Genomic DNA, 25,705 nt, shown 5'->3' with positions numbered 1-25,705 from the left:
CTTGCGTTATTAATCTTTAAAAAAATGTGTGTAATCCTGCTCTGTACTACAGTTACATTAAAAACACAATTAGTATTCCAAGAATACAATAATCGCCCTTGTCAGCACAATGTCTTTTCCTCATATTACCATAACATTGATGAATGCTCTTGAAAATATTTTAAGGACAATTAAGTCTGCAAACAATTATAGATCACTAAGCAGTACTTAATGAGGAGGCAATGTTTTTGTTGTGCGGGTTGCAGTGTCTCATCACAGCTTTCGGCGACATGGCAGTGGCTCATTTTCAGTTGCGTCCATTTTATTGTCTAATCTAATTTCATCAAGATCAGAAGTCTGAGGGATTGATTTCAGGTCACTAGAACGTTGTACAGTTTAAGGTCTGTGGTGATTATTACATATTAGAGAGGAAACGTCACTTTTAGTTTTGTGTCTTGGCCGAACTTCATATGATATCTCCTTGGGTTTTATTTTGCAAGATGCATTCAGACGCACACTTTTATTTATCGGACTTACTGTGTATATGCTTCTGTGCTGCTATTTTGATTAGCAACAGTCACGATGGGCTCTGCAGTTAGCGAGTTAATCTCCATGTATGAACCGAGGTAATTATATTTTTTTATCTCGTTAGATGGAGGTATTTGTCTTAAGTGGACAATGCACCCACCGACTAATTGTGACGCAGCATCCGTTAGATGGTGACTATTTGTGTAAATATGGTACTTTATGTCGAGAGAACTGTCTGTATCAATTTTACAATGGTACCAACATTTGACCTGAAAGACCTTAGGTTTGCTTTTAATCCAATAGTTAATCATTAGTACATTATTAAAATTCTGCAGGTACTTCCCTTAATGAAAATGACATTCCATAATCGCACATTATTCCCCACGCAGTCACCTCATTCTCTGTTATCTTGAATTGGTGCAGGCAGTGCATATTTCACATGCTCTCTTCCAAGTCACCCTCATTCATTGGTATTCCGTTGCCTCTTCCACCATGCACACAGCTCCTGGCTGCTTATTTACCTGCAGTGTGGATCAGGTAGTTAGCCGAGTGGTACTCTTTGCCTCCGAGGACTGCCATGCACGAAAACCCAATGAGCGTTGGTTCGGCGTCAATTATGTCTCTGGGAATGGACCAGCCTCGCTTGTTGTCCCAGGTCAGACCCTTTTTGTCCAGCGGGTTGGGGTACTGAGATCATAGAACAAGAACAAGCTATTAGATGCTAAGTCGGCTGGTATGAGAGTGACAAAAATTTGCATCCTTGCACAAACCGGATTGAGTGTAACATTGAGGTCCGGCACAGTGACCAGACACGGCACTATGATGTCTGTCGAATAGCGTGTGATAAAAATGGTCTTCAGGTTGTTGTCATTACCCTCGTCCCTCCTGAGGAAAGGCTGTTCGAGATCTGGGTAGAGATAAAAAAACACCGGGTCATTATTGAGTCGCCCTTATGGCAGCTGGGATAATGGCAGCCATTACAGTGAGCCAACTATACCGCAGCCTATAAATTACCCCAAAGGGCACACTGCACAGGAGCGCTATTGAAATGACTACAATATGCGTAAGCCCACTGTGTCCCCCTCATATATTTTGATTAAATCTCCAACACCTTGATTCTCTTCCTTTGGTGACTCGGAGCTAATATGCCATTAATGTTATGTCCCCCATTTACTTCACAGCTGTTATTGCTGCAAAAGCTCATATTGCCGCAGCATGAGTGCACACTATCACGCTTATCGCTAGCGCTTTGCCGCCAGCGCCATGAGCTGTTGTACGCCAGCCACAGATAATATATTGCTGCTGAAAACAATTTCTTATTTTTTTCATATCAGCTCCATTTCTTTTATTGCCGGAACCAAATTTGGAGAGTCAAAGAAGGCGCCTGTGAAGGGTTATACACCCGAATAACGCACAACTCTTCAGAGGCAATGACGAAGCTGCATTGTGGAAGAGGGGAAGTGAGGACTTTGAGTGAGTGTGGGTGTATGTTGTCCAGGGCAGACAGGTTAAAGGGCCACCGTCTAGCAGCTGGTTAACTGCGTCCACATGCGCCCCCATCTCATCCCGCCTCTCAGCAGTTTTTAATTGATGGCTGCAGCTTCATCTGTTTCTGATCAGCTCCCCTGCTTAGACGTGTGGAAGCTGTTTTGGCACCTTGTCAGAGGGCATAAACAGACATTTCGCATGAGCGGACTTCCCTGATCCATTCCCCACTTCATCTGTCTTTTCAGTACAAGCAGCACGGCAAGGGAGCATTTCAGCTGGCTTCTGAAATTAATACAGTTAAAACTAATGTACTTCAAGATCTTACGTCAGATGAACACACAAATATCAGATGTCAGTGTTCATTTACAGGGATTCACACTTGTGATACCTGAAATGAACAAATTAATGCTGCAAAGTCAAACTAATTTCTCCGAAGCATCACATCTGAATTAGTCGCCATCGAAACAAAAAGCAAAAGTCTCAAGAAATAACTTTTAACGTGATGTTTTAAAGTTGCTTTTTGTAAAACTTTATTTTTTTTTTGTTTCACTTTTGTAATCATAAGGTTAATGCGGGCTTTGATTTGCTCTTAATTTAAAATATTTTTCATAATAATATGGATTGATTACTACTAATATGAATAATAGAAATCAAATGAATTGTTTTCAGGATCAAATTAAATGTTTACAGTACAGTACATAATCTTACACTTTTTGAGAGAACTTCAAGAAAATTTCAGTCAAGTTTAAACTATCAGTGGGGCACATTATTTTATGTTTGCTATGTTATGTGAAATAATGACTGGACCTAGTAAAATCTATCTTATTTACAAACAACACGAAAATATTACACAAAGTGCAGAGCCACATTGTGCTGACCAAATTTGATAGGTTTGTAGTTAGAAGAATTTGGGGATGCATGAATTAAGTTTAATATTGTGCCAGACAAAGTGAATTCAAGAGAGACAAGGTTCTCAGTGAAAGTCATTTTTCACTCATAATCATATCTGACATTTTTGTCTTCTCAGTAATTCCAATGGAATTGTCTTGAGGGTGATGTATTTGTAGTAAACCAAACCTTTAGATCATGTTATTAATAACATAGAAAATAATCTCCTTTATACAAAATATGATTGGAGCTGCCTGAGCTTGCCTTTATCAACCACGCTGAATCTCTAATTTCCGATCGGTTAGTCCAAATGGTCTCTGGGGTCTGACTGATGCCAAGTGACCAAATGTGTTTCTAATAACGTGGAAACAGCTTCGATGTTGAAACGATATTCAAATGGGAGAAGTGTTTTGGTCGAAGGGCTGATGTTCTTTTTGTGCCCCTTAACTCCCAACGAAACAGAGAAACTAAACACCAGGGCAAGATGGTTCAGCCAAAGATCTGCTGACTGTTTTAGGCAGGAGGATATTTGATTTCCTCACCAAGAGAACACATTTACAAGGAACAGATAAAGTCGTTAAAAAAACATACATTGTGATTTCTGGATTTTTCTTTTTAGATTTTCTCTCTCACAGTGGACATGCACCTACAATGAAAATTTCAGACCCCTCCATGATTTCTAAGTGGGAGAAATTGCAATATAGCAGGGTGTTCAAATACTTATTTTCTTCACTGTATCTCAAGGCACCATTGTAATATTAGAAAATGCAAAAGTCTCATTGCTTTGCATGGGCCTATCAGAACGAAATATGCTTTTACCACTACATTGGACAAATTTATTTTAGCAGACTGAGGGCAGCAAAAACAGCTGCAGCAAAGATGAGACTGGAGAATATAAGATCACACCTAAGAAAACCTAAGCGGTATCAGGGTTGGTTAATTGTGTCCTGTTCTTGTCATTTACGGATACTGTCTATATTCAAAAGTAATTACACAGTGACAAGCAGTGAGTTTACATGACCTATATAGTATAAGCTTGGTCTACTTGGAACTGTTTCTGAACAGGTACCAAAAGTAGCGTCAGGTGTGAGTGGAAGGTAATTAACCCCTCCCCTCCACACACACACACACACACACACACACACAACACACACACACACAACACACACACACACACACACCTGAAAATGAATCCATGCATGTCTGTGCATATTTGCGTGTGCTTGTGACAGTGCAGAATGGAGACTCACCCCTGACAAAGACGTAAGTGCTAACAGCTGTGGTGCCGTCAATGATGGCCTTTACGTCCATGTAGTAGCAACGATAATAACCGGTGTCCCGTGCCTGCACTCTGGTCAGGATCAACGTCTTGCAATATGGCATCCCACGTTGACCTGGACACTCCTTGACAAGGACTGCCCTCTCCCCCTGGGGCCTGGAGAGAGGGGCCTGGTCCTGACGCTCACTTGCCTTCTGTCCCACCAGAGACACGTCCGGCCATGCCCAAGTTAAAATGCGTTGCCCCCTGAGGAGAGCCCAATAAAGGTCATATGCAAGTTCACTTCAAGGTGAATGTAAAATAACAATGATGTTAATTTCAACAGCATTGAAGTGTCAGTTGTAAAATGTCGACGGTTTAAACCTACAGTAGTCGAAATGGTTTGCATGTGTGAGTGGATGCCTGTCGGGTGTGGCCTGTAATTTCCTCTGTGCATCGATCCATGCATCCCTGTTTGTTTAATGGCTTAAACTGAGTTACATGAGCACATTTAAACCTGCAGGCACCATGTGAGCGCTCTTTCCGCCTACACATGTCCACATTTGCGGACAGTTCCAAATGATGATGACTGGAAATAACTCTGGAAATGGAGATAAAAGTATTCTTTGGGCTATTTTCCAGGCATTGTGTAGGGAAACTTTCTGGATCATTTTTCTTTATAAAAATGCAATCGACCCTGAAGACTTTCCCTGAAGATGCAGAAATTTTGCAGGAGAAAGACCATATAAGATCCATGCTGGGAAAACCAAATGATTCCAAAGAAGCCGATTTCCAAACTGCTAAAGAAAAGGTGAACAATTGACAGCAGAATGCATCGATATAGAATGATAACTGTCCTGTTGTTCGAATTAATTCTCATGTTCATTGAATTTTAGGTGGAAAAAGTATCCATTTTGAAAATATTTTTGTTTGTTTGTTTTCTGTCAGCCTTGACTTTCTATTCAGGCCATTTTCTTCCTGATAAAGAGTAGACCTGGTCATTTCTGTGGACAATGGAAATTCTATGTCGTTGCTCAACTGATTGTCATGGAAGGATGTAGTACGCAACCAAATAGCATGTCCAATTACAATGCTTTCAAGGGTGGATTCTGTCTAACGCACTCGCCATTTGACTGAAATAGCTGGAGAAAAACGGTGATAAAATTGCATGCCTTGAATAATACATTGCATCACTGGATGTTGATGTGAAGTCAAAGTCTGATGCAGCTGTCATGTAACAAAAACAATTCATACACAAATACTGCTGCTGCCAAAGCGCAACACACACACATACCTGCATGTGATGGTGAGTGTTTGATGGACCGGAATCACAAGGTCGTCTCTGGTGCTGTCAAGGATAGGTGGTGTCATAGAAAAGCCGATCACTAGGACTGCAGAAGGGAACAAGAAACCTCTGTTGGATTCACGTCACCTACATGTAGGATCAACTGTTTTCATGGAACTGTTGCAATGCTGTCAAATGTCAGACACACTTCAAGAACCTGACAGCGGCCCAGATGGCAAGTTGTACAATTACATTTACAAGCTTTGAGGAAATTTAGGGTTAATAGTTTCCGGGCTTTCGCGCCGAGAATCATTCAGATGGACAAACCGTTGGTCACACAGCACTCTTTGAAAAGATCCCACAGACCGTTTTGCCAATGGCAAGAACAGAATTCGTTACTACGACGATGATGATGCAGCAAATAAACGCGAGCGCAAACTGCAAAGCGTATGGAAACTCCCACCAAAACGACTTGGATTGTGTTTTCCTTGGTGGAGTTCCTCACCAAGCATTGAATTACACTTGTCAGGTAGCGGCTCAAGCAGCACATACTGTACATCACTGAGCACAAATACCGCTCAGCCCCCACCGTGTCGACAACGTCACTGAGCAGTCTATTTTGTGCTGCTGATCAGAAGTTAACTCTGTTAGCAAATCCTAATCTGTGTATTTAATTCCTTTCAAAGCAGATCGGATTACTTTTTGTCTTTTACATAGTGTTTCAGACGAGTCTGGCTGTGTTTAAAAGTGGCAGATTTTCACCCAACCGAGCTGCTAATTCATAGAGAAGAAACTTGGCGTGGGATTTACTTTTTGGTATAACTTCACACTTCTACAATTTATTCACTGTAGCATTTAAAGTATATCAACAACAACAGCAGCAAAATTCCTTTGAGACCTCTAACCTTCCGTGTGGGCTCAGGTGTGTGCCATAAAAAGTATACTGGCACTCTTTGTCACTCGCTGGATGAATTTTAATCAAAAAATGGGAACATGAAAATCAAAGTACAGCACGTAAAGGACTCCACTTCTGCATGAAAATCATTCAATCTCCCAAAAAATATATAAATATACGCTATGCAAATTCAAAAAAACAAATATACTCCACAAAGAAGAAAGGACGTTCTCCAGCCTTTTCTGCACAAAAACGTTTAGACCCTGTATGAATCCTCACTGTCACATTATTCCTATTGTTGAAAAAAAACACAAAATTTTCTTTTTTTCTGGTTTTCGTGAATATATTTATTATGGACTTGCAACAAAGCCAAAGTATCATCCTTGCTTCGAAGAGTCTTGCTCACAGGACGAGCTCCTACACACAGATGCAACAGTATCTTCCTACAAGTGGCCAAGGACAACTACATCATAACCAAAGAATATGCTAAATCATCATCGTACGATGTGCCACATCATCACCAAAACTGTACCTTTTTTCATTTCATCTGATCACCACTCCTTTTGACCTTGTGTGTTTTCTAATAAAAAAAAGGGTACATGAGAGGCTGGTTCAGAACGTGTTTGGAGACTGTTACTAGCCTGTCTCTCACATCCTCCTGATCAGAAGAAAGACGACTTCTTGTCCGTTATTTGTGCAACTATTCCAGCAAGTTAGGTGATAAACCTAACAAGAAGCCATGAGACTTTTCAAATGATAAGCTATGTAGGTCCTGCACTTCCATACCAGTACATTTGCTAATTCCACATCTCCAGAAGTTGAAGATGGCTTCATTTGTAGCTTATTCTGGACAAAAAAAAAGATATTACACAATTGGTGTCAAATGTACGGCCCAGTGACCACAGATGGCCCATCAGGGGTCTAATTCAGCACTTGGGGATTGAACATGTCAGCTGTAATTATTCAAGAAAACTAACTTGTTGGTTATTAACAATCCATACTTTTTTTGCTTAACTTGAATGGCGGGGTATTTGAAGCTTGTTACCAAATATTTGGCTCATAACACAAAGCTAAAAAAAAATGTAGGTGGGTTACTTGGAACTTACTCTAACGCTCTATTTGAAATATTTTGAATGTATACAGTGAAGAAAATGAGTATTTGAACACCCTGCCATATTGCATGTTCTCCCACTTAGAAATCATGGAGGGGTCTGAAATTTTCATCGTAGGTGCACGCCCACTCTGAGAGAGATAATCTTAAATAAAAAATCCAGAAATCACAATGTATGATTTTTTTAACGATATATTTGTGTGATACAGCTGCAAATGAGTATTTGAACTCCTGTCTATCAGCTAGAATTCTGACCCTCAAAAACCTGTTAGTTCGCCTTTAAAAGTCCACCTCCACTCCACCTGTGTGAGGTCATTAGCTGCATAAAGACACCTGTCCACTCCATACAATCATTAAGACTCAAACTTGTAACATGCCCAAGACCAAAGAGCTGTCCAAAGACACCAGAGACAAATTTGTACCACTCCACACAGTTGGAAAGGGCTACGGAGAAATTGTCAAGCAGCTTGGTGACAAAAGGACCACTGTTGGAGCAATCATTAGAAAATGGAAGAAGCTAAACATGACGCTCAATCTCAATCGGAGTGAAGCTGCATGCAAGATATCTCCTTGTGGAGTCTCAATGATCCTCACAAAGGTGAGGAATCAACTCAGAACTACACGACAGGACTTGGTCAATGACCTGAAAAGAGCTCGAACCACCTTTTCCAAGGTGACTGTTGGTAATGCACGAAGATGTCATGTTTTGAAATCAAGCATGGCACTAGCCAGTCTCCAAACCTAAACCCAATAGAAAATCTTTGGAGGGAGCTGAAACTCCGTGTTTCTCAGCGACAGCCCAGAAACCTGTCTGATCTAGAGAAGATCTGTGTGGAGGAGTGGGCCAAAATCCCTCCTGCAGTGTGTGCAACCCTGGTGAACAACTACACGAAATGTTTGACCACTGTAATTGCAAACAAAGGCTACTGTACAAAATATTAACACTGGTTTTCTCATGTGTTCAAATACCTATTTGCAGCCATATCACACAAATAAATCGTTAAAAGAAATCATGCATTGTGATTTCTGGATTTTTCTTTTTATATTATCTCTCTCACAGTGGACGTGCACCTACGATGAAAATTTCAGACCCCTCCATGATTTCTAAGTGGGAGAACTTGCAATATAGCAGGGTGTTCAAATACTTATTTTCTTCACTGTAGCTATACTCATTGCACATTGTCAGTATCTACAGTAAAAGATCTTGCCTAAATTTTGAGGCACTCATGGTTAGTGACTTTAGCGTTAGGTTAGCACCTTGCAGAATATTAACTATTTATAATATCAGTCTGGAAAGTTTTTTCCAAAAGCATATGGAATGAAACTCTGGCCCCTTGTTCAAACAGACAACACATACTAGTCTTTTTATGATACTGACCGTAATGTTTTAGTTTTTAAGAACATGCAGTAACGAAGATGAAGAGATCTGAGTGTTTTTCTCACTGATCTGGAGTGCAAGAAACTGTTGGAAAAATCAAGTTGAAGCACTCTGGTACTTTGTAAAAGTAGCTGCCATTATGTAAAAAGGTTGAAGACGCATCCTGAAGGCTAAGAACTATTTGTGCCCAATACTCTCTTATGCCCCTCCCTCTTATAGCGCTGTCTCCTTGGCAACGAAGCCACTGCCAAATAATGTAAAAATGAAAAGAAGCAAACACACAAGAAACATAGTCAGACAGTACTTAAAATCAAAGTCACTGTTATTCTGTAGACAGTATGATTTCCATTTGTTTGTTGATTTAGGAATACGGTACAAGAAAATTTGTAAGTGCTGAACTTCAAAAATGTGAGGCAGAAGTGCCCAATTACGCTTTGCTGCTCAAAAACTGTTCCACCCGATTTGTATCGCCAGTGCTTGAGCCTGTCAATTTAAAATTTTCTGAAAATATTTTGTTATTCACCACAAACCTGCTTACTAAAAAACAGACAAGAAAACACACACAAATACACTTCATGTTGTTTTCTCACTTTGATTAGAGGAATTTCCTTTTTTCTTTGGTGTTTCGGTTACATTTCTGCCAGCCCAACCCTAGCATTAAAATTGGTTTCATCCCTTCTATTTACATTATCAACCTGGAACCAGGACCTGGATGGACAAAGCAACATAAACGTAGTAATATTTATTTTTCTAACTTTTTCTTTCAACCTTGGTGGTTGCCATTGTATGAAATTATTCAACTTGTTTGGCTTTTGTTGACAATTAAGACAAGACCATTCTGTAACCACCTTCGCAAATATATCAAAAGCCTTCGAGTGGGAAATGGTGACAGGCTGTGAGTCTTTCCCAGCTTGAGTCCCGGCAGGCAACCCCCGCTGCTCCCTCACCAAATCCAAGCTCTGCTTCTGACAAGCAGAGCGGACCTAACTGTCTCTGGGCCGATGTGAACTTGCCACCAACCGGAGTCCCATCAGCACCCCTTTGCCATGCATAAGCTTTGTGTAATCTAATTCACACCAGAGACTCAGACACAAATGACAGACTGCCATTTAAAAAAATCATTCATTCGGGTAAATAGTCCCCACCACCACCACCACCACCACCACCATACCACTTCAGTCTTTTTAAAGTCGTGTTATTCAGTCGTTGCAGTCCAGTCCCAAATAGGAAACCCCCAGGCTACATTTAAACTATGTTCCCAGCGGCCCCGCCAATCTTGTTTGCTCGAAATGTACTGCACTGTGGTAGTCTATCACAGTATCTGTGACAGGGTGTGGGGGGTAAGGCTGTTGGGTCGTGGAAGCTGAAAGGTGCACCAAGCATTGGTCTGCCCTTTACCACAGACAGCAGTACACCCCTCTCCCGGTTCTCTGAATTTTCACATGTGCTGTCATGGCACATGCCGACACTCAAATATTGAATAACAGCGCAGTCGACTAATTCAGTAATCCATCTCTTGTATCAAAACATACAGAAGTTTCACATTACTATTATTTCTCATCTGCATCGTCATGACTTAAGCTTCAACTTTAAAGTTTAAAAATCTCACCGCCTTCCATTGCAATCACACAGCCTGTTACGTTTGGCCATCCCATCCCCCATGATTGATTCATGACCATCCCATTTTGTCTTTGGAGTCCTGAAACAGGGCTGCTATGGCCGCTGGGAACATAGTGGAAAGGTAACCTTAATTAGACCTGGTAAAGTAACTGCATAATTTTGGTGTACAGTGCCATTGGGAGGCTATTTTTGAACACAAACCTATTTTGTGGAAGCTTTTCCGCTTTAGTGCAACAAACAGCTTTCCTCATCACTTCCTACCGATTTCCACCATGCACTCTTGTACCCTTAAGCTTTACAGACTTCTTTAAAGAAATCCCAATTTACATGGTGTGAAATGTGTTAAGAACACAAAGTAGAATGTAACTGACCCAATTCTCCCTTATACCAAACAGTACTGGGTGTATTTTGGCTAATTATATTTTAAAGTAAAATTGGTTTTGCTGCCAAGGTAATATTAAAACAAAAACAGTCAGAAGTGCAGGCAAGAAAAATACAGAAGTATTTGATTCTTTAAAAGATAAAAAAGCAGCAAAGCCAAAGTTAATGTTGATCAATCCCGAACTGGCAAAATCCCAAACTGCAAAGGAAGGAGCAATACTGTACTACAGGAGATACTTGAACCCCAAATCTAGCAAAGGGAATGTGACAGAAGTAAAATAATATTAATAATAAAATAATAAGTAAAAAAGTAAACACTGACAGAAAGGAAAGGAGGTTGCTAATTGGTTAATATGGGTGGGCAAATTCAAAATAAAGCCCACACACAAACACAAAAATAGAAAGAAAATTCACATTCCCATTTTACAAAAGCTTTCACAGCATACCATCACACAAAAACTTTTATAAATAATGAAAAAGAAATTACTGACAAATTGACTTGGTACTCATTTTGAAATCTGTGCCTGTTTAATTGAGACAAACCTGACATAGTCCGTGGCTTATTGTAGTGTAAAATCACATCAGGTTTATTGTACCTTCTGTCAATCAACCAAAGAGCACCTAATTCTTATGCCTGTCATTATAGATTTTCAAAGCTACTGTATATTAGGTATTAATAAAAGGAAATGTATGACAAATTAAGTGAAAGTTGATAGTTTCCCGATCGGATGTAGTCGTTAGTGTCTTTTTGTCGTAAACCGAAAAGGTATGTTGCCAATTTGTCAAAGTGGGAGAAGTTTCCAGACACAAAATTGAAGCATACATTAAAGGAAGCCTGCACCGACTGACAAATCTCGACTGTTAAAGTATTCCCGGAGTAAAATGAGCTACCCAGTGTCAGAAAACGTCCCTTAGCAAAATAACAACCCAAAATAAATGAGTAAAAATGCCCAAATCCGCCCACTAATGTCTGAAATCAAAACTCTGGACTATTCTGAACATGTATAGGAAGTTAAAATATTGACTCTGGAGTAGGCACCCTTCAAACCGAGAGAAAGCTTGCAGTTTGTCACAAGTCAAATGAGAGAAATAAAAAAATGATTGCAGTGACTGCATGAAAAGGTTGTGCAATTATATGAAGTTTGTTTTCAAAATGAGACATATCCGTTTTTTTCATTTTGAGAAAAGGGCTTGGTATTGAAGTGAAAACAATAAACTCAATTTATGTTTCTAACTATTGGGGGATGGAAAGAGATGCTAAAAAGTAACTAAACACCATACTACAAAAAAATATTGGCTTTAATATTCACCAAGTTTTTTTGATGACAAATTTCATTTTTTCTCCAAAATGAGACATATCCAAACATTCTATTCTTGGCAAAGTGAGACATATCCAAATTTTCACTTAAACCTTCAGGAGCAGCTGTATTTTTTTAAAAAAATCAGTTGCTTTTGACTCATGAAAACTATTTGTCTTTCAACATTTCAAGCATTTTAAAATAATATTTAAGACCATGACCACCACATTTAGAGAGTTAGGTATCAGAAATAAGGGTCAGTCACCAGTCACAATTTTCACAATTAGCTCACTAATGTCAGATGTTGAAAAAGGAGATGAAAAAATGGGAATTTCTTTTAAAAAGGTGTTTTTCAGTTATTTAGAAACTGTTTGTTTGTTCAGTATGAGGTCGTGGAAAGGCTGAGTTTACATCATTGTAATTTTGTGTATCTGTATGCGATTCTGCAATCCGACATCTGCAGGCATTGTGTCACTCAGTTGATTAATTTTGTTTATAAGTTGATGTGAGATCATTAAGAAAGTAAACTGCTTCAAACCAGTCTACCAAGGTTAATATGGGTTGCGAGGGATACCAGCAGAAAAAAAAAAATAGGTAGTCGATCTCATACACACATCTCCAAAATGAAATCAGTTTCAAACTCACAAATTCACTGTTTGAAATCTGACTCATTGAGTCTGCTTTCTTTTGATTTTATTTATAGCTGTCGCTGTCGGGGGAAAAAAACACTGCAGAATAGGATATAAGTCTGTAGTAATAATAACAGTATTCATAATGCTCACAGACAGAAATTGAGTCTACTCCAAAGGTGTTGATTTCCTTTTAATGTCAACGTTTCTTAAGTCAAAGCCGATAACTTTCCTTATAAAAAATGGCAAAAAAAAGATTGCATAGAATTATAAAAATGTATTCATTCATTAATGATCGTTGGTGAAATATTTTGAACAATAAAATTACTATTCAAGCATTACACAATCATAGACAAAACAGTATGTTTATTACATTCAGATACAATGGTACTTGGATAAGAACTGAAGTATTAAATTGCAATAATTTCATAAAGAATTAAAATTAAATAGGAAAAGCACCCTCACAATGGGACAGCCTGCAAGTAAACCAGCACAATCACTGATTCATTTATTCGATATTATTAAACATGGATAAACAAAATACAAGATTTAGTTCAGCTTGAAAGCAAGAAACACTGTAAAGATAAAATCGACAAAAATGCATGCCAAGGATCCAAATAAAAAAACATGGTAAAATGTATCACATGGCAAAACAATGAAAAGGTTTGCTACTGACTGTACTGGATATTTTTCAGTGTAAACAAAAACAATCTACAAAGATCAAAAGTCTTTATTTTCTTTCAATTCATAAGTAGAAAAGAAACATTACTGATTCACACATCAGTAGATTCTATTAAAAATAGAATTCATGTAAAAGAAAATCCAAATGTGATAAAAAAGGAAACAATAGGTCAACTTCACAAAGAGGAAAAATAGGGTCTACTATCATAGCAAGCGCTTCTTCTTTTCTGACCCCGTTTCCGCTGGGTTTCTTTTCCTTCCCAGCTTCATTCTCTCTGGTGTCTCGTACATAAAATCAAACTCGGCAAACGTGGCCGCAGCCATTTTGGATGATGATGTGGAAGATACCGGAACTTCCCTCTAGACGAATTCTGATTGGATGCTGCTTGCTTCAGCAGCGCGCGCTGATTGAAGGAAATTATGTCACATTTTGCTCTAAATAAGATAGAAGATCAAGATATGTCGCATTTTGAAATAAAACGCGATCTTCCTTGGCTGATATAGAACGATATGTCGCACTTTCAACAAAAATCAGAGTATCCCGATAACTACCATTCGGAGCTGGATAATTTTGGCGCGACTCTTCATATATTCAACATGGGGGTACCAGCATTTTTAAGTCCCGTTTCATGAGTTTGTTTTTTAAAAAAAAAAATTCTGTGCCAGAAAATAATAAATGGCTGATTAAGATTTGTTCATTTTTGGGATGTTTTCATTTCCAGTGTCTTCTGCCAGTTTCAAAATATATCAGCGTTCCATTTTGTTCTTTATTTAACAGAAGCAAACCAAGAATTTTCAACGTCCATTTGTGTAAACAGTGGCAATGAGCCAGTGGCGAAATACTAAACAAGCATCTTTGTGGAATCCAAACCTTTTGTAAACCAATGCCAATGTAGTTGGGCGGTTGTGTAAAATTTCCTTTACACTGTGATGGCGGCTTTTAATGCAGTGCCGCCTGAGGCGTCGAAGGTCACGTCCATTCAATGTTGTTTTTCGGCCTTGCAGCTCGCTTGCAGAGATTTCTCCATATACTCTGAATCTGAAATTTGATATTCTGGAGCGTGGATGATGAAGGCTCCAAATTACTTGCAATTGTACACTATGTTGAAGATCATTGTTCTCAAACCATTGCACAGAGTGATGAATATCGTCCGACTCGTGCTTGTGAAAAACTGAGCCTTTCAGAGCAACTTATGACATTTACCTGTTTCTAATTAACCTGTTGATTCCTTTGGAATGTTGCAAACAGGTGTTTCTTTGTTGTTGTTGTTTTTAGCATTTCTCAGCTTCCAAGATTTTTGCACCCCCCCTCCAAAAAAAAAAAAAAAAAATCAGCACTTGGAGCAGTAAATCTAAAATCATTGGATTCAGTTTTTAATTAAGTTTTACAGAACATCCCATCTTTATTGGAATTAGAGTTTGCACTACTGAGTAAATTCCAATGTACATACACAAGTGTTGACATTATTACTCATGCCGAAGACGTGTACTGATAGATAAGCCTCAGACGTGACAGTTTTTGCGATTGTTGCTTGCCGTCGCAATCAGTTATGAGTTCTTCCACTGACAGACAAGATGCAAATTGTTCCGATTTTTAATGCCATGACCGACTCGCGTGCTCTCGAAAGGTCATGACCGATCAGGGCGGGGACACAAAAGCAAAGACGGTCTTGATTACCGTATCATTTGAATTTATGTTCACTGGAAAGAAGGCAGTGTAAGACTCCTCTCATGCTGGAAGTTTCTCCCATATGATGGGATGTCAGAATTGTGGAAAAATGCATAATGCCATTTACATCACGTCATCCATCAAATATGAGCTAACCCTCCCCGGACCTCATTGTTGAGTCATTTGAAGCCCGAGTATATCAAATGCATCACTCGACTTTTTGTGTTAATGAACTTTTTTCACATCATGGCCTTTCTTGGTTTTTCAATTACTGACACTTGCATCTAAATTTAGCGAGATAAATGCATGCGATGTTGTTTTTGGAGGGATGATTTCATTTGGTGTAGCGCCTAAATATTTGTTTAAATAAGAATAGTTAATTTTATCATTTTTAGTAAATCATGAATTCATCAAAATGTGTTATTGTTTAATCACTCACTTTACACAATTTATCGTAAAAGGCCAAGCAATGTCGATTTAATTAACTTGCAGACTCAAAGTAAAAGTCAGGACCTAATTAAGCTTTGCTATCTGCAAGCAGTTTGGTCTTCATCGCAAAAAAAGGATGTAATCATTTAGTGATGAGTAGCACAATACTTGACATTATGATACTCAATCATAAAATCAAATATTAGAGGTCACTAAAATGTGTAAAGTTAAAATATATCAGCTGACTGGAATATAATGGAAGGTTTAGTTTTAAAGTCTCTCGCTATTGCAAAATTACCACTCTACAGTATTGCTGTTACTGTCAATAAATTGTGAATTATGTCATGAGGATCACTGTTGATCGTTTCTGATGAACTAGGTTCATCCATTTTCTGAAAATATTCTCCTCAACAAATACCAATAAGTAATACTTTTATCATGTAAAAAGTCTCAGATGATGCAAATGATATTGTGATCTGATGTGAAAGCAGAAAGCAGGCAGAGGAACAATTAGAAAGATGGAGGCACGCACTGCAAAGGAGAGGAATGAAGATTCGCCGAAGTAAAACGGGGTATATGTACATGAATGAGAGTGAAGCTCCAGGGAGAAGACATAGCGAAGGTGGATGACTTCAAATATTTGGAGTCAACAATCCAGAGCAATGGTGAGTTTGGTAAGGAAGTGAAGAAACGGGTCCAAGCGGAGTGGAAAAGTTGGCGGAAGGTATCTCGTGTTCTATGTGACAGAAGAGTCTCCGCTAGGAGGAAGAGCAAAGTTTATAAAACAGTCGTGAGGCCGGCCATGATGTACGGATTTGAGATGGTGCCACTGAAGAAACTACAGGAAGCAGAATTGGAAGTGGCGGAAATGAAGATGTTGAGGTTCTCGCTCAGAGTGGATAGGATTAGAAATGAGCTCATTAGAGGGACAGCCAAAGTTGGATGTTTTGGAGACAAGGTTAGAGAGAGCAGACTTCGATAGTTTGGACATGTTCAGAGGCATGAGAATGAGTATATTGGTAGAAGGGTGCTGAGGATGGAGCTGCCAGGAGAAAGAGCGAGTGGAAGACCAAAGAAAAGGTTGATGGATGTGGTGAGGGAGGACATGAGGACTGTGGGTGTTAGAGAGGAAGATGCACGAGATAGGCTTAGATGGAAAAAGATGACACGCTGTGGCGACCCCTAACAGAACAAGCTGAAAGGAAAAGAAGATATAAGCGTCTCGAATTTTGTATAGAATGGGCTCTATTTTCCTGACTGGCATAAATCTGACACGGCAGACAACGTAAATATGCAAGGAGGTGGGCCAGAACATGTTTCTTTCATTTTGCTGACACGTGCAAACTGGCATATTTCAAAGAAGGATGTCTTCTCCGTTGCGGCAGTGAACACAGTCGACTTCATCCGGCGTCAATCAAAGCGGCTCCTCTCATTCTTTTTGAATGTGGTGCACTCACTGTCTCGCATGGAGATATTGCATAATCGCAGCAATCCACCCATTGTCATTGCTCTTGGCCACCTTGCCAACATACAACATGAGTGGGTACCCTCATTAAATACAGAATGAGCTAGTGATAATTGCTGGCGACTTAAATAAGTTGGTGGACTACATGTATCTATTCCCACCCCACTCTTCGGGTCCTCTCCTGATCAAATTCACCAAAATGGAATCAGACCAACTGTCTAAATACTTTGGCGGAATTGGATACAGCTCTACATTGAGACTGACTCTCTGCTACCAAATTGTCACATTGCTGGGCACGTGTCAAAAAAACACAGCTTTGCTGCACCGAAACACTCAAGTTGCGGCAGACCAATCAGCGAGTCTTGTGATTGCTCGAAAATGAAGAAACCCAAGAAATTCCATCCTGCTGCAAACACGTCATCAACAAAAACAAAGCTCTTTATCTCTGAGACGTACTCAACAGTAGATCCTCCCTCTCCTCTGAAACGCAGATGACTGAGATCACAACGGGAAAACTTTGCCGCAGAGCCACTCGTTGATTTGCGGAAGCAATTTTAGGTTGAACAATAAAGGAAGAACCAGGCCTATAAAATTTATTTTCCTCTCCCCGTCCCCCTCCCAAAAATATACTCATAATAATATGGACCGTCAGCATGGTAGCAGCTGCATCAAGTTTTAAAACCCTGTGTCAAAAAAACTGATGTCCATGTTTAAAATTAATTTTATTAAATTAATTTATTTTTCCTCATCTTTAAAGAGCAGTATTTTGTTTGAATTGGTTTTCAGTGCTATAGGAGCAGTAATTTTTTTTTTATGGGTGAATGTCCACGAGACTTAACCAAAAGCAATTGTTTAGTTTTACCAATTTTTAATGTTATGAATATGAATGTTTTTCTGTTTTGTCCATCCACATGGTGTGACAAAAATTAACAAAACAAAAAACACCCCAAGAAGTTATGCATGCAGACAGCGCCAAGCGCCACGATTTCAACCGAGAAGTCGCAACTTTAAGGCGCACTCACTTCCTTCCACCTTTTTCAACTATTTAAGTGGAACATATCAATACTATACTGTATATGAAATCTAACTCTGCCTCCACAGTGGGTTTCAACTAAATTCCACTTCACCAGAACTACTGTAATTGCTTCCTGTTGCTTTCACAAAGCTGCAGTAAGGAGATCAGCCTCAGGACTGGAGCTGAGCTGGCCAATTTGAAGCTGCACGCTGAGGGAAGGGTTTGGTAAAGAGATGAAATAGATAGAGAAACATTTTTTCTTTTCTTGTCTTTTTTAACCATGAAAGGTATTGAGTAAATCTGTATATAGAAGTGTTTGGGCAGTTATTTTTCCAATGAAAACTTTTTCAAATGACCATTGATTGTATTAGCATTTTCAGAGAACGTTCTGCAGAACATCACATCACAGCTCAGCATATTCCAGGAGGATTCCCTAAAAAAAAAAAAAAAAAAAAAAAAGTACAGCGGGTGGCTTGTTGACAGCCATGTTATTAATTGAACATGTGGCAGGGGGCCCAAAAAAAAAAAAAAGCTTCACGCTCTCATTTTCCACGCATTACTAGAGCTGTTACAGAGATGAGCACGCGGTCTTTCACATGTTTGACCAGTAAATACTCTAAAGAATGATTAAATCAGTGGCATAAAAAAAACAAAAAGCAGTCAGGTTTAGTATTTCTTTGCAAAATCCAGACATTTCTCCCGCAGCATACGCACTCTTATGAAAAGCCACTCACACTGTGGAAGTAAATGCGCATGTTGCCGTCACCAGCTGGCCCAAACAAATACAAAAAAAAGCCCCGAATGGCCTATAAAACTTTTCAGGCTGAAGTAAAAGCAAGAATAACATTATTATAGTACGTCTCCAAGGCTTGATATAAGAATGTTTTGCCACCACATGGAGAAATTAGTCCTGAGAATTACTGCAAATGTTTAGGTCTTTAAATATGGTATATTACAAACAATATTTAATGCTACATTAGAGATTTTCTTTTAGTTTTATGTAACGTTTTGGTTCTTGGAAAACTCCAGCTAACCTGCAATCCAAATTACACCAAGCGCTAGAGAAAATGGATGGATGGATATTGGTTGAACACATTCCCTCATATAGGGGCCTCCACTTTAATGAAATTGAATATTTATTTGTTGCGACGGCGTCATGTACTTGAACAAATATGTGCCTCTCGGGTAAAAGCTGAAACAGGGGGAAGAAAAGCATGAATTTATGAATGGCTGGAATGTTCAGTTCATTAATATACACCTTAATTTGGTGAGCATTTTCACAGGTGCACAGCTCCTCTGGGTAGCATATAGATACATGAGTCAAATACTTTGTTACATGTCAGTACTTTGCTTTCTTACTTACATATATTTGCGTGTCACATTTACGACGATACATTTCCTAAAAAAAAAAAAAATTGCATACATTTACTCTGACACATCTCCCTTAACCATCTTCGTTATTGATCACAGTAAAATAAAATTTGAAGGAATTGCGTTGTGACTTGTTCCCTAAACCACGGAGCACAAAGTTCCTCAAATACTTCTGAAACAATAAAAATTGGTGGAGTGTAGAATTATAGCGAAAGTAATTTTTGAAGCATGACTAATAAAACTCATCTTATGGCCACCTAAAGTGACAGGACAGAATTGCTGACATTCAAAAACTCCCGCAAAAGAGCACATGAAGGTCAGTTAAATTATTTGGCATTAATCCAGTTAAATCACAATGTCAGCATTGTTTCAGTTAACATGAGCTTGTTTAAGTCATATCGTTAACGTGATGGTCAAGGCTAACATTTGCTAGCTAATGTTAGCCAACACAGATCTTTAACTTAACCAATGATGTAAACTAATTGGACACTCTAAATTGTCTTTTCTTATAATATTCATGTTCATTTGACATTAGAACTTTTTTCATCCTTAAAATGTCATATACTGAAAATTTTTACCAAAGTAGCATTCCTCAAGATGAGTTGAACTTATACTAAAGTTATTTTAACTTAAGTATCATCATCAAGTACATTAATCTATACAGGATTGCAAACCTGAAAAAGTTGTTCGCCCATAGTTTGGACGTTTCAGTAACGTTTAAGGTGTTATTAAATATAAACACATTGGTATTGGTCACTTGAAACTAGATTTAAATGCACTTTTTAAAAAACTAAGTATTGGTGCTTAATCGGCATACATCAATTATATCTGCTTCAGTGGTCGTTTCATTTTTAATATATATCAGGGCATGTGGAAATGCGGTAGAGATTATTATTATTATATAGAGATTATTTTGCGGGCCATATATATGTATATATATATATATATATATATATATATATATATATATATATATATATATATATATATATATATATATATATATGGCCTGCAAAATATGCTGAAGCATACTTCTGGATTGATTGGATTCCTTCTTGAAAATTGTGAAAATCATTAATCACAGCTTAATTTGCCAATTCCATAGCTTCTACCCGCAATTTGTAACCTGCTGTGATGTCTTATCCTGTCTTTTTTGCCATTACAGTCCTGTCTGATTGCAAATCCAATTAAAGATGCACGCACACAGCATGCACACACACACACACACACACAAGCGTGCGCACGCACACAGAAAACAGACATGCATTTTAAATATCATCCTGTTTCTTTCACTCCTCCTCTGAAGGAACAGAAAAGTCAATGAATTTTAAAACTTACAACACACGAGCAAAGGTTAAGCTGCTGAGAAAATAAGATCATTGGATGTATACTCATCACGGATATTAATGCATTTCATGATAACAATGGGATTAAAAATATATGTATCAAAGATGCTATCGTTATTTTGAAAATGTGCTGTTGTGGAAGGTTGAAACATAATACGATATATTAAGAGAGGGCAAGAGCAATTCACAACACAAAATAAATGGAACAAATTGTACAAATAAAAATCTGCAATATAGCGAGACCGCAAAGCAACAGCAGTCATACAGCAGAAGATTTCTGTATTTGTACTCCATGATTATAAGTTCCAGGGACTTATTGTTCCAGGGATGAGTATCATTGTTTCCAGAAATGTGCTTCCTGGGACTCGCATGGTCTCAAATGTAAAAACATCAACGTAGGGGTGAGTTATGGTATGAGCTTAACATAATGTGGCGGGTTGACACGCTCTTAACTGCTGACTCTGAATCTTTGCACAATTTTGACTTTTATAAGGAATATCCATCCACCCATTTTCTTAGTCGCTTATTCTCACAAGGGTTGCTGTACTGCTGGAGCCTACCCCAGGTGTCAACGGGCAGGAGGCGGGGCACACCCTGAACTGGTTGCCAGCCAATCGCAGGGCACATAGAGACAGACAGCTGCACTCACAGTCACACCTAGGGGCAATTTAGAATGTCCAATTCATGTTGCATGTTTTTGGGATGTGGGAGGAAAACAGAGTGGCCGGAGAAAACCCACAGAGGCATGGGGAGAACATGCAAACGCCACAAAGGTGGGTCCAGGATTGAACCCGGGACCTCAGAACTGCGAGGCTCTTATAAGAAATAGTTCCTTATTAATTGAATGTCTATTGCTCTTCATTCTTGTTAGTTTGTTTGTTCTTCGTATCAGTACTCAACATGAATGTCGTACCACTGACTGCCAGAGACAATTCCTTATATGTTGTTACATACAGTACTTGGCCATAAAGGTCAGTCTGATTCAGATTCTCATTGAGTACCCCATCACCAAGGTGCTGATTCAGAAGTGCATTTGTGTGTGTGTGTCTGCGTCTACGTGTAAAGTGTTGGCATCACAGTTCTGAGGACCCGGGTTCAATCCTGTTCCTCTCTGTGTGGAACTTGCATGTTCTCCACGTGCCTGTGTGGGTTTTCTCCGGGCACTCCGGTTTTCCTCCCACATCCCAAAAACATCCAACATTAATTCGACACTCTAAATTGCCCCTAGGTGTGACTGTGAGTGTGAATGGTTGTTCGTCTGTATGTGCCCTGCGATTGGCTGGCAACCAGTTCAGGGTGTACCCCGCCTCCTGGGATAGGCTCCAGCACTCCCGTAACCCTTTTGAGGATAAGCGGCCAAGAAAATGGATGGATGAATGGGGCTGTATATATATTCTCTGTAACGCTTACCCTTATGCCTTCAGGGTCACGGGTATACTGGAGCCTATCCCTGCTTACTTTGAGCGAAAGGCAGGGCACACCCTGAACAGGTCGCCAGTCAATTGCAGCTGTCTTCCAAGTTATTATTCCTAACAGTTTCTTACTCCTGCTAAGATTTAAACATATACAGTATGTAAAAGTGCAAATATTTTATTATAAGACCATATTCAGATATATGGACACTTAGCATAACCCGAGAGAGATACTTATGCATTCGTTTGCATTTTGTCAGAATTTGCATTCATCTTTTATATTGCCGAGTTATCTTCCCGGTTTATTCTCAGACAAGGAGTACTGACCCCTGGATTCAAACCTATGGCAGGCGGGGGGAACTGCTGACTATAGATAAATCACACCTACAAATACGCATACATTTGAACACACGTGAAGGGAGAAAGGCTGCCACAAGGCACTCTAAGTCTGTTAAAAAGGTAAAGCTCCTTTTGACAGCCAGATAAATACGAGGCCAGCATCATCAAAGGTGCACATGAAGGGAAAGAAGTTTTCTCTTCGTGGGAACAGAGGATGGCACATTAAAACCTGTGTGAAAAGCAGTGCTCATGTTTTTCATTACGAGCAAATTTCCTGTTTTCTTTATCATAGTCACTCGTCTCCCACTTCCCTTTTTCATGGACAGTGAAAGAGATGTTGCCGCTGGCGTTTCCGTGCTCCTCCGTAGTTTGGTCCCTGAGCACTCATACGACAGGAACAGGAAAAGAGCAGCATCGCGTAAACAAACAGCGATAAAGGACGCGCATCGTGAGAGTCATTCAGGGATATTTTTAAATTTATGGTTTAGCGCCTTGCTGAACAACACAGGAATTATTCCTACACTGACAGGTTTGGCTCTTGCTCATGTACACTACTGGAGGCAAACCATGAGAATGAGAAAGCGTTGAATGCATTTCTCAAGTTTCCCATTGAGCAGAACAGGAATGACAAGGATTGCTACACATTCATTCATAATGATGAGAAATCTGGCCAAAAAAGGGCCAAAGATGGGGCACCCTGCTCGTCCGGTGAAGGACGGGAGGCCATGTAGGCCACAGAGCAGACCCGCTCTCTGGATGTGGAGTCACCCACCCTCGGGCTATGGCATGCTCCCTCGCGCGCCCCAAAAAGAAAGGGTGCACTTCCTCCGTCATCTGGACACAAGGCCAGCCGGAGCGAGGCGACGGCCTGACTGGCAGTTCGGCTTTGATTTCATTGTTCGCGTAGAGGGGGATGACATCCACTCTGTCCCTGTCCCCTCTACTACTCTGGCAGTTTGATCTTTCCAACTTCCTCCCATGGGAAGGGTGCCAACTGAAGGATGCGGCGACAAGCCATCTGGGCCTGCTTCCCATGTTTAGATGTTCTGTCCCCGTCTATTTTCTTCCTGTACCTGCCTCACAGGAACACCGTTCCATTTTTTGCATGCCCATCATTTTTTGCCCCCTCCCCTCCTGAGGACACATCCAGCGTGAGTGATGACATTTAGATGATGAGGCAGTTAAAGTCTCCCTTTGAGCACAAAAAGAACTTTAGAGTCGGGCTCCTGCGATGCCTCCAAAGGTCCTAATACTGTCAGACTGCAGCAACTCACCAAAGGTTAAACTTTCAAGTGTGCTTGTGACCTCCTTCCCGGAGACTGTCCTCACATAAATAAGTATACGCTACTGAGAGGTAAATCACTGCAGCGGGTGCTACTGGAGTGCAGGACCGAGGCCAAAGTGAAGTATGCTGGGTCAACAGCATACTTAATGCCTAAAAGGAGGGAGGTTTTCCTATTGACCCTTACCCATGAATACCAAGTGGCAAGCCAAGTGGTATGATGGGTTAATTGTGCAAATGGAACCAAACTACAATCCCGCTGCCTGAAACTCGGAAGCAATTGGAACACAATATAAAGGTGGCTCTTATTAAGATTTGGCGTCTTGTAATGATGCTTGTTGCTAAGCAACATTGCACTTTGGAGTGTTGTAATGCTCACAGACAAGTCCCTGTGTCCCATATCCAGGTTCCAGGTTCCATTTGAACAATTGTGGAAGGAGTCAGCAACAAAGGCATCAGAAACACGTTGCTTGGTGTGTGATGGTTTGACTCAAATACTTCCATTTTCTTAATGAAACTAGGAAGAGGTTCCGACAACGACAGCTTTGTGGTAATTTTTGTTCATTCTGTCGGAATAAGTTTTCATGACATGCATCTCTTGAAGTTGTTGGGTGTAAAATCACGTGAAAATTGAATGGAAATATTACATGCATTGGAAACAGAAAATCGTGGAAATCAATAATTAATTTGACTAAATGAGTAAAAAAGATGAAGGGAAACAAGATGGGATGGATTTGAGGAAAAGAGATAAATGATTCATGAAGGAAGACCCAATGATAGAGAAGCAAGGATGGATGGAAGAAAAGAACTGTGGATAGAGTCTTGTGGAAGGAGGTGACCAAGCATGGATGATGTAGAAAAGGAAAAGGGACACAGGACTGATGGAAGGGAAAATGACTGGATGGAAATAAGGGAGTAAGGATGGATGGAAGGAAGGATAGATGGAGTGTTAAGTATGAATGGAAAGATTGATGGATTGGTTAATTGAACTTGGGCAGAGGAATGAATCTCTTATTCATTCCTGTAAAGTTTACTACCTGCACAGAAGATATGACGAACCACACCCGGAATGATGAGATCTGTATACAATTTTTTCCAAATATGATGGGGTGACAGATCTGGCAGCCGTGCAGCCGGCGATGTCTCTTTTTCCTTTTTCAATGCGGAATGGAACTGTCACGCTTAAAATGCCTTATTTCCAAAATCCACACCGGCTTTCAACATTTCGATGCACAAGAAAATACCTAGTGTTAAGAAAAATTAAAACAAAACAATAATGCCACAGATGGTTTCCATCAATTATCTTCAAACGAGGGCAGATTTTTGGCCTGGCCTCCAAATTCCTGCAGTTGAAAGAGCTTATCTCTCAGCTCCGGTCGTGTTTGGGCTCCTCGATCCTGATGTGAAAGTGACTGACCAGACATGTATATGCCCAGAGAGGCCTCGCTGTTCCGTACTAATGATGAATGAAGTGCTAGTCTCCATTTATTTGGACTGTAGCGAACTTCACATGTGGAGCAGCGGAATTCCTCCCTATTAAGTTTTACTCTCCAGCTGATGGAAGAAAATATTTGAGGACATGGCCCTTGTGGGGTCCTGTGACTGCATTGTGAGATCAGTGTGGGGAAAACTTGGTTGTTGTTGGCTCAAACGAGCCAACCACAAAATTCAGCCACCGCAATAACACCCGGAGTTGAGAAACACGAGTCGGGTATGATCTGATCAAGTGCAGGCATGCGTACTTAAAACATCTTAAAGCAACATTGACACTGTTCTCCCAAGACGCACACAGTCAAAGATCTTTCGGTTTTGGAAGAAAATATCTGCTCTTTCTCGTCTGTCACTTCTTTAATCAGTATGCCTTTAAGAGGCTAATTATACTCCAACACAAGGAAGCTGAGCAGAACTCAATCTAGCATTTACTCAAGACTCAATGGCATTTCATCTTTTACAAAAGC

General features: G+C 39.8%; 1 protein-coding gene across 1 annotated transcript in view; it reads right to left on the bottom strand.

The window, feature by feature from the left end:
- The window catches only part of flt4 (fms related receptor tyrosine kinase 4), a 60,816-nt gene that overhangs the window by 28,744 nt on the left and 6,367 nt on the right, over positions 1 to 25,705 (bottom strand). Inside the window, exons 2-5 of the mRNA XM_061835525.1 lie at positions 5,436 to 5,532; positions 4,134 to 4,408; positions 1,278 to 1,414; positions 1,029 to 1,194 (exon numbers count right to left, since the gene is read on the bottom strand). Coding sequence (XP_061691509.1) covers positions 1,029 to 1,194; positions 1,278 to 1,414; positions 4,134 to 4,408; positions 5,436 to 5,532 — 675 coding nt within the window. The remainder of the gene's footprint in view (positions 1 to 1,028; positions 1,195 to 1,277; positions 1,415 to 4,133; positions 4,409 to 5,435; positions 5,533 to 25,705) is intronic.

This window comes from Syngnathoides biaculeatus, chromosome 11 (assembly GCF_019802595.1).
Source record: "Syngnathoides biaculeatus isolate LvHL_M chromosome 11, ASM1980259v1, whole genome shotgun sequence".
In the NCBI taxonomy this organism is placed as follows: Eukaryota; Metazoa; Chordata; class Actinopteri; order Syngnathiformes; family Syngnathidae; genus Syngnathoides; species Syngnathoides biaculeatus.
Note: the sequence above shows the minus strand (reverse complement) of the source record. Positions and strands in the feature narration are given on the sequence as shown.